The sequence below is a fragment of the Tachysurus fulvidraco genome, chromosome 2, assembly GCF_022655615.1.
Source record: "Tachysurus fulvidraco isolate hzauxx_2018 chromosome 2, HZAU_PFXX_2.0, whole genome shotgun sequence".
Classification (NCBI taxonomy): domain Eukaryota; kingdom Metazoa; phylum Chordata; class Actinopteri; order Siluriformes; family Bagridae; genus Tachysurus; species Tachysurus fulvidraco.
Genome location: NC_062519.1, coordinates 35,708,372 through 35,721,443, shown reverse-complemented (window position 1 = coordinate 35,721,443; position 13,072 = coordinate 35,708,372). Strand labels below are relative to the sequence as shown.

General features: G+C 40.1%; 1 protein-coding gene across 7 annotated transcripts in view; it reads left to right on the top strand.

Moving 5' to 3' along the window:
- The window catches only part of LOC113653170 (A-kinase anchor protein 13), a 69,954-nt gene that overhangs the window by 21,099 nt on the left and 35,783 nt on the right, over positions 1–13,072 (top strand). For 6 of the 7 annotated variants that reach the window (XM_047810626.1, XM_047810629.1, XM_047810627.1 and 3 more), the window contains exons 6-8: positions 1,228–1,441; positions 2,031–3,906; positions 5,842–5,918. In XM_047810626.1, the coding sequence (XP_047666582.1) occupies positions 1,228–1,441; positions 2,031–3,906; positions 5,842–5,918 (2,167 nt within the window). The remainder of the gene's footprint in view (positions 1–1,227; positions 1,442–2,030; positions 3,907–5,841; positions 5,919–13,072) is intronic. The other variant, XM_047810628.1, reaches the window with a different exon arrangement.

The following is a 13,072-nucleotide window of genomic DNA, read 5'->3' as shown; positions in this document are numbered from 1 at the left end:
GGATACACAACATACACACACATACACATGCTATGACCAAATATCCAATCAACCAATCAGGTGGCTGCAGTTATACAGGTCAAGAGCTTCAGTTAAACTTCACAGCAAATATCCGAATGGGGAAAATATTATCAGCACGTTGTGTGTTCGGAGATGCTTTTCTGCTTGCCGTAGATATAAAGAGTGGTTCTTTGTGTTAGCTTCCTGTCAGCATTCTCCTCTGACATCTCACATGAACAAGGTGATGCTTCCTGCACAACCGATGCTCACTGAAGGATCATTTTTCTCCCTGCTTCATTTTAAGTAATCTCTAGAGACTGCTGTGTGTTAAAATCCACACACCGGGAGACCAGCGGACACAACTGCATCATTATATCCATTGCACTTGATCCACATAATTGGAAAATTGCCCGAATAAGCAGGTGTACATTAGTGAGCTATTAAAGTGGTCAATGTGTGTATTTGCAAAAAGTGAATACATGAAGCAACGTTTTTAATGAAATATTGCAGGATCGATGCTTTTTTGTGAGATGCCTTGTGAGAATATTTATAAAGAATTGCACAGCAGGGTTTCCCTTTGGCTAAAGTATATCTCGGGGGATAAGCTAGAACAAACGTGGGTTGCATTCTGCTATGTTATGTCCTACTTCCTCCTCCACATGTAAAGAGAGGCTTCTGGGATTATTTTTGCAACCCAGCATGGGAATATCCCACACAGTATAGTAACACAACAATTTTTGAAGATCCATTTTGCAAGTGCAGAATTATTTATTTAAGTTTGCCCGGTTTGTGAAAATTCCCACCTGCTGTTCAGTTAAATCTGTGACTGCAGGCATTCAGACTGCATCATTGATTCCTTTATTAACAAATAATTGGAAGATTTTCACACACACAGACACACACACACAAATTAGTTTTGCCTCCTTCGGTGACATCAGTTTGATTTAGGGCCATACCACTTACTTTCATTCGGTCCTCACTAACTAAGTCCACTCCACCCAGGATTGCACAATCTCTGAGGTCAGACGGAAAGAGTTTCACCCACTTCTGTTATACCTCATACAGAACAAACTGACTTCAGCTTTGGTTGTTGAACTGAGAGCAGACTTGTGATTCAGAGAACTCTATCTTCAGTGTAACTGATTAACTGTGTAATGTTTACAGAGAAATTCTGTTTTGAGTGTGTATAGGAGGCACTCGATTTGTTTGGGTGTGTTTTATAATCAGGTGGTATGTTTTGAGCAGGGAGGAGACAAGCACTCAGGATAGCACAGAGACATGTAAACGGCACTGCTCTGGTGCCTATGTGGTACAGCACCACCCGGATCTGAACACCTACACCCTGTCAGTGGTCACCGAGCAGGGCACGACGCCACCCAGCCTGCTCAAGGACGTGCAAGACTTACGCCGCGCTATTCTACAAAACTCAACCCAGGCTGAGGTGAGCCATGTTATATTCAGTTTACAGACCGAGAGTCTGATAATATCATGAGATTATATATACATGCAAGCAAATGTGGGATATTGACCATGTTAACTGAGCCGTACGAAGGTCAGGTTTTCCTCATGACTACTCTTTTCTTTTGAAGCGTGTGTTTCGACAACTCTGATGGTTTTTATCTAAAAGGAATTTGAACATTTTGTACAAATTTGTGCACAAGTTGTTGTCAAGAATTCGTAATCATTCGTAATGAAAATGTTTGCATTCAATTAGAAAAGAATGTCAAATAAAAGCATTTTCTTTAATCGTCCCAGAGTTTTAGACCCCATGTAGCTTTTTGTTTAAATTCTGTCTTCCTTTCTGTCTTCCTTTCTTGCTCATACAATTGTAGTATATCAGGATAAGTAATAAGTGTCTTAAGTGCCCTTCTGATTTGAACCTTTCATAATGTGTAATCTGCAAGAATGTGAGATATCGAGACAGTGTTTTATATAACTACAAGGACTGCTGCTGATAAGATTTAAACGACATCACATAGTTGACGTTCCATCACCGGAGAAACTATACTTTATGTTATTCTGTTATTCAGCTACCACAGATCAGACAAGAACATGCAGACGACCCGGAGGCCTGTTACGAACACCCACAGTACAACTCGGTCAACACCGCAGAGGAAGAGTTTATGTCTGATTGTGAGAAAAGAAATGAAAACAAGCATCCAGATCCACTCCAGTGCCAAGAAGCTGATGGAGGTCGTTGTTTAAGCTCAGAGGCTTCTGAGTCTATCTCAGACAACGGCAACAGTGACGAGGAACGGGCTGGCTCTTGTGAAAACATCGACCGAGATTATGGAGCACAAGTAGAGAGCGTAGCTGCTGGCATACAAGGAGATAGCAGTGACAGCTTACAGAGCAGCTCTGAGGGAGAAAGTGCAGCCCCATCCTGTGGAAAGGAGCAAGAGGAAACTGATAGAGCTCACAGCCTGATCTGTGAGGCACAGCGGAGTGCAAAGGGGCCTGGAAGGGAGGTCCAGGAAGAGGGGTGCAGCTTGGTGAGAGCAGATGAAGACCAGCATATGGAGCTATCAGAGTCAGCAGCAGGAGATATGGGAATCACTCAATCTGTAGACACACCTGAATGTTCTGACCTGGAATCTTGTTCCCAGGGAGAAGAAAGCAGTGATAGTGAGAGTGAGGTGGGGAATAAGAGCAGAAACTTCGAAACTCCTCTGGAGCAGGAGGAGACGGAGGGAATAAAAAAGGCTTTAGCAACAGAGAAGTCGTGGAGTGACGAGCAAGATTCAAACGAGTCTGATTTACAATCGGCAAGTCCATTTGTTTCAGCAGATATGATACATCCAGTGGATGACAAGCATGAAATAAATGCCAGTCAGACACTTGACAGCTATGATCTAGGAACCAAAGAACAGGAAAACACTGAAAAAGACAATACTGACGCACAGGAAGAAGATACCCCTGATAGTTCTTGTCATGACGCCGAAACAGAAAGTAGTCCTGAACAATTTGATACAACGTTCCATCACAAGGAGGAATCTGACATCACTTCAGATGAAACACGTCAAAAGAACGATATGGTTGAAGAGCTTCAAGCACTCTTAGATGCAGGGACTAATCCGTGCAGTTCAGGTTTTGATTCATTTTCTGTGACAATTGATACTATTTCCCAGAACAGCGCTGACTTACCTGAGCTAGAACCAGACACAGCCAACAGGGAAGCAGACTCAACAGTCATAAGTGAAACAACAGCAGGAAGTGAGAGTGAAGGACAAACTTTGGAATGCAGCACTGACGTCTCACTGGCTACATTTGGCTCACAGCCTGAATCTTCCACACCATCCAGCGAGGACCCTTTAGAGCCTAAGGAAACTGAGTTGGTTTCCGCAAACATGGTACAAAAAGTTTCTGCCAGTGACCCACAGGAAGTCTCACAGCAAAACAGCCTCACACTCGAATGCGAGCCTAATCAGATCTCAGAATGGACAGAAGACAGTGAGGAGAGAAATTCGTTAAAGACCAATGACCGGACAGAAGAAAACTCATCAAAAATCGGAGACGGACTCCCAGAAACAAGCGACGTTCTTCCTCTGAAGAATAGTGAAGTTAATGACCAAGAAGACAGAGCTACTTCTCCAAACTCTCTAGTTTCAGAAGAAACTGTGGAATCAAGAACTACTGAAGGCAGACTCATAATTATCAAGGAAGACATCCAGCCTTGTTTTGACCACGATGAGTCTGTGCTTTGTCATTTCTCTACCGCAAGCCCAGCTGATATTGTAGATGGTTCACTTTCACCCGATGAGTCGTCGAGACTCAGAAATGAGGACGGCACTGAGCCTGAAGTAGTGCACAAAGATTCTGCGGTTAAAGAGTGGACTGAGGTGAAAGAGACAAAGGAAGTTGAGCACAAAGAGGAAGTTGATGGACAAATCAAAGCTCACCAGGAAGGTGAGATGAAATTTTTTATTTACACCATAAAGATCCAATGAATGATATGCAGGTTTGTTCTGATGATATTGTCTATACAGCTAGCTGTTAATTTCTGAACAGCTTTAATGACTAAAAAACGATGGGGTGTGCTTTTATAGGAAAATAATCAGTGATGGACTAAAAAGAGTTGGCACCTCAGAGTTGATTTCAAAATGATTTATTCCTCTTATACCATTTAACATTTAATATAATTTCTGCAAAACAAGTTAGTTTTCATTTACACTATAACAGATATAAACATGTGTTAGCTGTTGAAGTTAATAAGATAAATAAAAAGCCAATTTGTCAAGTTAACAGGAGGGTCTTCATCACAAAGCCCATCCTGCATCAGAAAACCTTAACTCTAAACCTTAACTCCAAACTTTAACTCCAAAGCTCAAAACACTGTGGACTCCTTCCAAAAATACTACATGAATGTTCATGTGAAGTGTCAGAAATCCATAATAATTGGATGGACTGGAGTCGCTTTTGTAGAACAGCTTTTGACCAATCAGAATGGAGACATCAGACAGAGTCGTGCTCTAATTAGAATTGTAGCACGTACGTAAAGATCGTGTGCTCGATATCAAAACTACGGTTATTTATCACAACTCTGTGAATTTATGGGAAATTTTTAATTGGATTTTATTGTTGTTTATTTTTAATTAAATTTAAATTGTCATTTTTTTCCCCTTTTACATCGCTGCATATAGTCCTTAAAGTCAAAGTGTAGCATATAGTCAAAATAAAATGGCACAATAACGGAGGACATTTTTCAAACGATAAACATAAGCATTTTCTACTGTATAATAATAAAATGAATATACCTAATTGCGTTTGTAGAGATCAGAATTCTTGTTGTAAAAATCTTGTTGAAAGTGTTGTTGCATCTTGCTTATTTGTTTGCGGAAAAAAACAAAAAACTAGCAGATGATCAAAGTGCACTGTGATTCGTCAGCCATTTAAAGTATATCTAACAAATGTTAGCTATGTTCGCATACTTTATCTCAGTATCTGACAATATCACAGTCTCAGTCCACTCTTCATCACTGTAATGTAATGTACACCACCCATGTTACTGTTGTTAGAAAATAACCTAGCGTATAGAGTCCGTAGCCATGTAACGTTCTGTAGCTACTATTCTTTTGTATAGTTTGGTCATAAAAACACAAACGAAGCTTATTAATTCCTGCATAAGGCACCATTTATGAACTGCGTCATTACTGAGATCATAAAAGCAAAAACATCCTCCTCCTGGCTGGATGCTGATGGAGAGAATGTAGTAAAGCCACTATTAGATCATCTCTGACTCGGCAATGGCAGGAAGAGACCAAACGGCTTTCTATGATTAACCGAAGCACGGTAATTATTTCTTCCCAAACCCAAAGGAATCATTAAAAGTAGCATTTGTAATTCAATCCTGCCCAAGCCAGAAGGAAATGGGGCGTGCTCCTGGATCCAAGGTTATATATTTACAACAGAGTGTAACTTAGCAACAGGCGATGTCATCGAGATAACCAGGAAAAGCAAAGACGACACTGTCTTCCATTCAGCCCTTTTCCTGACCGATTATTTTTGTTCTTCGCTGTCAAAGCAAAAGCACACGTTTACGCCCATGAGGGTTATTGTTACCTCTGTGGAATTACATAATACATCTGACCTATCTGGCCTGCTTGTTTTCAGAAAAGTCTCTGTTCCTTGTATGAGCGGAACGGCTGGGGTTGTTTTTAAATTCATTAATCACTCCCTAAAAAAAATAAAAAAAAACAATATTTTCCACTCCGAGTCTCACCCTCAGGAATCTAAAAATGGGCCTTAGCCCAGAGTACTACCATGTTTATTTAGCAGACTTTGTAACTCTGTTTCTCTGCTATAAGACTTAGTGCTTGTCCATGTCAAAATGTGCCTTTCCAGAACTAAGCGTTTCCCTGGACGTTCAGGTGGACTTACAAACCGAGACGTGTCTACGAGGGGTGAACACAGTATCTATGGTGAGTACCAGTTTTCCTCATAGCAGGAAGTCTCCTCTTAAATCCAGGATGTGTTAGTCACAAAAGATTTGGGCGTGTGAGTGGATTATACACGGATTAGGATATTTTCCAGCTGTCCTATGAAAGATTGATCAAAACGAATGCACCTAATATGGAAACCCTGGCACGGGTCTCATCTCATAAACAACAGTTTTAAGTATTCCTTTTTGGGATATTTTATTGAAGCTGGCCGCTGAAGTATTTTCCCACAGTTTTTTTTATTCTTCTTTGATCTGCATTTAGCAGGATTTCTTGTCAATGAAAGGAAGGAGAGCATACAAATGGTACGGAAGGTGACCATATATAATATTTATAAAATTGCACGTCCGGTGTCCAACTGGTGGCAGCATCTGCCCTTATAAAAGCCACTGACACAGAACCACCACCATTATCTCAGCCATGCAGCATCTTGCTTGGCTCCCTCTAGTGCCACTCTTTATATAACTGACACCAGATGTGATTTCTGCATTTTCATTGTTGTCTTATTGTCGATAAAAATGAAAGATGAAAATGCTCAGCTGCAGTTTAAACAAACAAACAGACAAACAAGCAAACACAACAAACCCGGTTCCATCCATGCAGCCATTTTGTGTACAACGAGACACTGATTGTTTTTTTTTCCAACACACATTAGCAGACATATACACAATACAATCTGATCATGTGCTCTCAGCCAGGACGCTTAATAAAATCTGCTTCTTACTCTTCGCTCCTCTCCATGGCGACATTTCCCAGTTCTAGGTTGTTTACCTAATGTGCTCCTGAGCGCTTCACAAGTGTACACGAGAGTGCCCTAGAGCTACCGAGCAAAGCAGCTTCTGTTGTCTGTGCCCCGTCAAAGCAAAGCTAGCTGACCTAGAGCTAGCATGTGAAGTTAAGAAGCTATGTGGAAGTGTTTACTTTTAGGAGAGTTCAGACTGGCGGGGGTGGGTGAGAAGACAGATAACAGGAAACCATGTGGCACTGTGTATGTGTGAGAGTGAGTGTGTGTTGTTTCTGTGCTCCATGTGCACATCGCATGGGCATAAATAAAGGACTAGGAGGAGAACACAGAAGCAGTGTACTCCATCAAAATGCTAGAGCTCCTAAGGGTTTTGTTTAACCGCTTTTTGAGGTTTTTATTATGTGGAAAGAAGCAATAAAACTAAAGGAAAGGTTAATTAGCTTTTCTATAAATGTGTGAACCAAACCACCAACCGGCCGCTAAAAATTGTGTCATCCATTGTACATTTGCCTGGAAGCATGACAAACAATCCTAATCAAAATGCAACTATATTCCTGAAAGTTGAAATATTTGACCTTATTACAGATTATTATTATTATTATTATTATTATTATTATTATTATTATTATTATTATTAATCAGATGAGTTATGAGCGTGTAGTGTGACATATTGCGCACATCGGAAATCAGACCTCAGATGTAACTACACACTGTTGTGAAGTTGTGTAGGTTGGGCACACGAGGTGGACTTTGCTGGAAACACACGGGTGTGTCTCAGTTATGTGAGGTTCTGATCTTTGTTCTGTTTTGTTTGATCTGTTTACTCAAATATCAAACTTAAAGCATAATAGAAAAAAAACCCACTACATTCTGTGCACACATTACGATTTCATGCCTTTGATTTGAAAATGAAATCAAAATGATGTCATGTGCGGCATCAAGTGCTATTTTAGAAGCTGCTGAACACTGAACAATTGAACAATTTGCACTGATTCACATGATTTAACAATAGGACTATATATATATATATGTGTGTGTGTGTGTGTGTGTGTGTGTGTGTTCCAATATAATGGTGTATACTACACTACAATTTCAATTCTTGCTTTCTTCTTATTTATGGATCATAATAAAAAGCATTTATGTTATGCCTTGTATTACATTTGACAGCAATAAAAAAGCTAATTTTCTATTTTATGCCACATTTCATTTTCTACCACGATTTTTTTCAGGCTTAAATGTAAGTGATTGTGTTTTAATGGCAGTGCTTTAGATACTGGGGAATAATTCCTGTCTTGGATGTTTCTACACAGGGATAAATAAGGCAACCTTACAGACATGAGTTAGACACATGAGATTTGCATAATCAACTTATCCAGAAAATCAACTTAAGCACATGCACGTACCTCCCGACTCTGTATACAGAACTTTGTGTAAATATTGGTATCAATTTTGGATTTAAGTCATCAACACTGAATATGCATAATCATAAACAATCAATTTTAACCCTTAGGTGAAACATAAACAGAGCTTTTCTGCCTGAACAAGAGCCCAGCCTTCAGTTTGTACCCCCTCAGGGTGGATTCAGTGCTTTGTTGCATGGGATTATCAGTATAAGGCATTGACCTCAGGGCCAGCTGTTTTTTCACGTCGTTCCAAGTTTGTGCTGAAGTTTGTATTAAATTGCGTGCAGATTTATCCTGCCAAGCTGAAACTGGGTTTCTAGCTTCTCTCATCTTCAGGGATTATAAGCAGATGGGGAAAATCAGCACAAAGTGTTGCCTTGTATTTAAGCAACCCCTGGGCTGTCTTATCTGCTGCGCTTTTAAGGGCGTGTCTTGTTGCATGTGTATACACAGCACGCTGCCTAGAGAAGACAGAAGTGCCATAGGATGTCCATTTAAAACATGAGGTCATGCGGACCTGTTATCAATCAGCAACACTGCACAGACTTCCCTGCAACTCAGGAACTGAGCTCATAGGTGTGATTCAGGGGGGGCAGGGGGGAGTGAATATGGGCATGCAGAAGGTGGAAAAGGGTGTGTATGGGTGTGTACGTTTAGAAGAAGAGGACCTGCAACTGTGTGTGTGTGTGTGTGTGTGTGTGTGAGAGAGAGAGAGAGAGAGAGAGAGAGAGAGAGAGAGAGAGACAGAATGAGAGAGGGGGGGCAGAGGGCCGAACGAAGTTGAGCGAGTGAAAGGGGCTGGCTCTTCACACAGATGTGAAAGATTAGGAGTCTCTCATTTTTCCAAAAGCTCCAGCAGCAGAGACGTTGCTCGTAAGGGCCTCATGTTGGAAATAAACCCCATTTTACGGATCAACTTTTCCTTAATTTTTTGGGGAAAATGTACGAGAGACACAAGCGGAGGTACAGTTTGTGTGCTAAAAGAGGACGAGCAGTGGATGTGGTTTTAATTAAGGTAAGGAGGATCTGATTATGGTTCTTTATTTCTGCCGGATCTGTTTGGACAGTGAAGCAACTTTCCGTTGATCGGTTCAAACTAAAATATGAACTGTCATGGTGTCTTTTGTGTCCGGTTTAGTGGAGGTTTTATCAGACTGAAGGGTATCCAGCAGAATCACATGTCATACTGTCTGATGGTGTGTGTGTGTGTGTGTGTGTGTGTGTGTGTGTGTGTGTGTGTGTGTGTGTGCTGCACAGTGTTTGTGTAATGAGGATGAATCAAGCCTGGGAACCTACTACTGTTCACCATGAGAAGGCCGTGTTGTAGAAATGATGCATCATTCGAGTCATTAGTTTTTTTTTAACAATTCCTCTGAATTAATACACGAGTCAGTAGTGTGTTCTTATAATCATGGATTTTGAAAGGAAAACATAAAATGTTGTGTAAGTTCTTGTTTTTCTTATGCACATTAGCTGATAGTTTAACACACAACAAAATTACAAGCTTTTTTTTTCTTTTTTTACAGTCAGCTTGGTTAGATCATCGTTCTTTCCTGTGCAGATGCCTGTGATTGAACAGAGAAGGCTATAATGAACCGGTCAGTCAGTAGACATTCCCCAGTTTGGTTTTGAAACCCGCACCACTTAATGACTCCTTAAGGCAAGATATACTTTTCACTTTGGCTGTGCTGCAGCCTTGCTGATGGCTCGAACACAGAACTGTGGCAGTTATCTATGTGTGTGTGTGTGTTTGAGGAGACTGTACGGGCAAAAGGGGCGAGGGGAATTTGGTGGCAGTCTGGAAGCCAATGTCTCGATCTTAACGGTTTCCTTTGGCCCGCGGCCTGGAGAGACTGATGGAAACGGGGCACTCAGCCAAGTGACTTCATACCACTGTACTTCAGCTGAAATCTCTATGCTTTCAGCGCTGCTGCAGATTTAAGACCGAGCTTGGGAACATTTTAAGAATACTTCTCTAACAACGTAGCAACAGTGTGGTTACTGGAAGTGTTTCTAGCAACAAAACTGACATTCTTTTTTCTTTTTTAAATTTTTTTTGTTCCCAGGCTTTTGAATAAGAAGTGCATCAAGACCGAGTCCTAGGACCGTTTATTTTTATACCATGTGTGTTTTTATTGGGTGCATTTCTGAGTGTTTGGCTTGTGACCAGGCCTGCTAGGCCCTGCACACTCCTCTCCCCAGCACTAAAGGTCCGTAATATGAACAGAAGTAGTGCCTGGTTCTGGTGAGAGACCTCAGGCCATATCTGGCAACATGCTGGGTAACAGAAGCACTACTATGTGTTTGGTTGAAGGGTCTGTAACTGAACACACAGGAGATCTGAAAAAGTTTAAACGCAATAACAGACAAAGCAAAATCATTTGCTATAGTTTACTCTTACCACATGTCCCGAAGTGTTTTCTTCCTTTCAACCCACACTACTGCAATCTGCCAACAACTCTATTTTTTTATTTATTAATGACCTTAATGAACTTTTTAACCATTTATAGTTACTGTTAATATATCACAATCTGTGAAAGGTCATAACTTCCATTGTAGCAGTTATAAACCATTTCTTTTTCATTTCATTTTTTCCCCCTCTGTCTGGAGCGTAATCGGATAAAATCCCTGAGCTGTCCTGAGCTGTAAGGCTTTTTAATAGCGGACAACTTCCTGACTGTTACTTACAGTAAATAAACTCTATTATTTATAATAATAATAATATAATAATAATAAAGTAAAAAATATGTCACTATACAATATTCTGTGAAATTGTAGACATGGTGATATTTTTTTACAAAATATTTTAGATATTTTAGACATACATTTTTCAGATGTATGTCAGATGTTCAGATGTTCTTACTAATTGATAGTAGAAAGCTAAACTGATGTTTACTGTATCTTTTGAAATAAAAGTTCTAATCTTAGAAACAAATGCATCTATCTGCATATCATGAAACATCACCATGTGTCATCGAATAGTCTTAGAGAATCCTGATGTTTTTGTCCCTGTCCTAATTGTTAGTGTTTCAGATGATAAGCACTACCCCTGTACCTGTATTTCAGTATTTTATTCAGTAGGAGCATTTATGGCAACAGTACGACTCCTGAGATAAACTATGCCCCATTTTTAAGCTTGCACAGATGTTGCTCAAAGTCGGGTCCAGGGACATGCCGGAGACTGCGCTGCTATCAATCTGTGCCGTGGTCCAATATTTTAACATCTCTGAGTATAAAACTTTCCCTAGCTTAAGGTTTGAATTGTAAGAGTAAGGAATTACAGATTATAAAACATATTGTAAGGAAAGAGTGGATGTGATGCTGCAGAGGTTCTTTTATGGCAATGAGAATGAACTAATTAGATCAAGATAAAGTTATCCAGGAAAACATGCACAATATTGTCAGAATGAAGGATACATAGTATGTGAGTGTATTTTTTTACATAGTATGTGAGTATATTGTTTATGTGTCCTTGATTAAGTAATGCATCAGGCATTTCACATAAGTCTTTAGTCTGTTTACAGTTTTGTATATATTACAAATCTGTGTGTTCACGCACTGCTAGTTAATTTCCCGACGTGCATTAACCCTAACCCTAAACCTAACCCTAACCCTAACCCTAGCTACATATAAAGTACATTTTATTTACATTGTGTCAGAACCCCTTGCTTTCATTGACCCGTACTGACTTATCATCAAGAATAACTTATTGAGGAAGCGTTGTTATTTTCATGTACATAGCGCTGACTGTGGAAAGCTTTCCCAACTAGCCAGAGCTTGCTGCGTTGTGTTACTAGCAATGAAATTGCACTGAAGGTGTTTCATCAGGCTACATGTCTGGAACGAAGATGCTGTAGATATTTCCTTGTCTCGCTTTGCTTTGATTTCCATAATAAATATTGAAATAGTATTCGAAACTATTAAAATGTTAGGGAATTTCTGATTGACATCTGCAACATGTCTATTGTATGGTACTTCTACCATGTCATCACTTCGGGTTTATTTTTAGTTAAACATGCACACACTACTAAGTGTAATCATTTTATCACTTAAGCGTCTGTATTTTGGGTTTTCCCCTGTGAGACACACTGTGCGATATTAGCAGTGGGAACTGCTGAGAGCACAGGGCTGTGTGTATCTATATATTTATTTTATTATATATAATGTGTGTGTGTGTGTGTGTGTGTGTGTGTGTGTGTGTGTGTATGTGTGTGCATATCTATATATATATATATTTATATATATTTATAGATATTTATATTTATCTTTATATTTTTATGCACACAGCCCTGTGCTCTCAGCAGTTCCAGTATATATAATGTGTGTGTGTGTGTGTGTATATATATATATATATCTGTGTGTGTGTGTGTATGAGTTCCAGGGCTATCTACCCTCTCCGGAGGCACTTCCCATGGCCTGTGTGTGGGACAACAGAGGGCTGTGTTCTCTCTCTCGCCTGCCTTCTCAAAGACACACACAGCAGCTACTCAGTAGCACAGTGGTGAAGGTCCCATCAATGGAGCGTTGTGTGTTGTACATAGCTTATAAACAGTGCAGGGATGCTGTGCTTTTTTTTGTTTGAAGCTTTAATGCTGTAAACCTAATTAGCCATCAACCAAAATAAGGAAATTGTACCTGCGCTCAACCCTAACATTTCTCAGAGCACATTAGAACATTTGTAATCATGGCCGAGCTTGCTTTTATTTTTTTTATTTGGAGCCGTTTCTCTCTCTCTTTCTCTCTCTCTCTCTCTCTCTCTCTCTCTCTCTCTCTCTCTCTCTCTCTCTCTCTCTCTCTCTCTCTCTCTCTCTCTCCCCCTCTCTCTTCCCACCCCTTCATACACAAACACACATGGTTGCTCTTTTATATTTCTGTGCTGCCTTCATTCTCTCATGGCTGCTCTTTGTTGTTCTTCAATCCATCCTTGCTCTTGAAAAACCTGTTATCAGCCCTTTAACAAAACGCTGTTTGCTTATAACAAAGCGGAA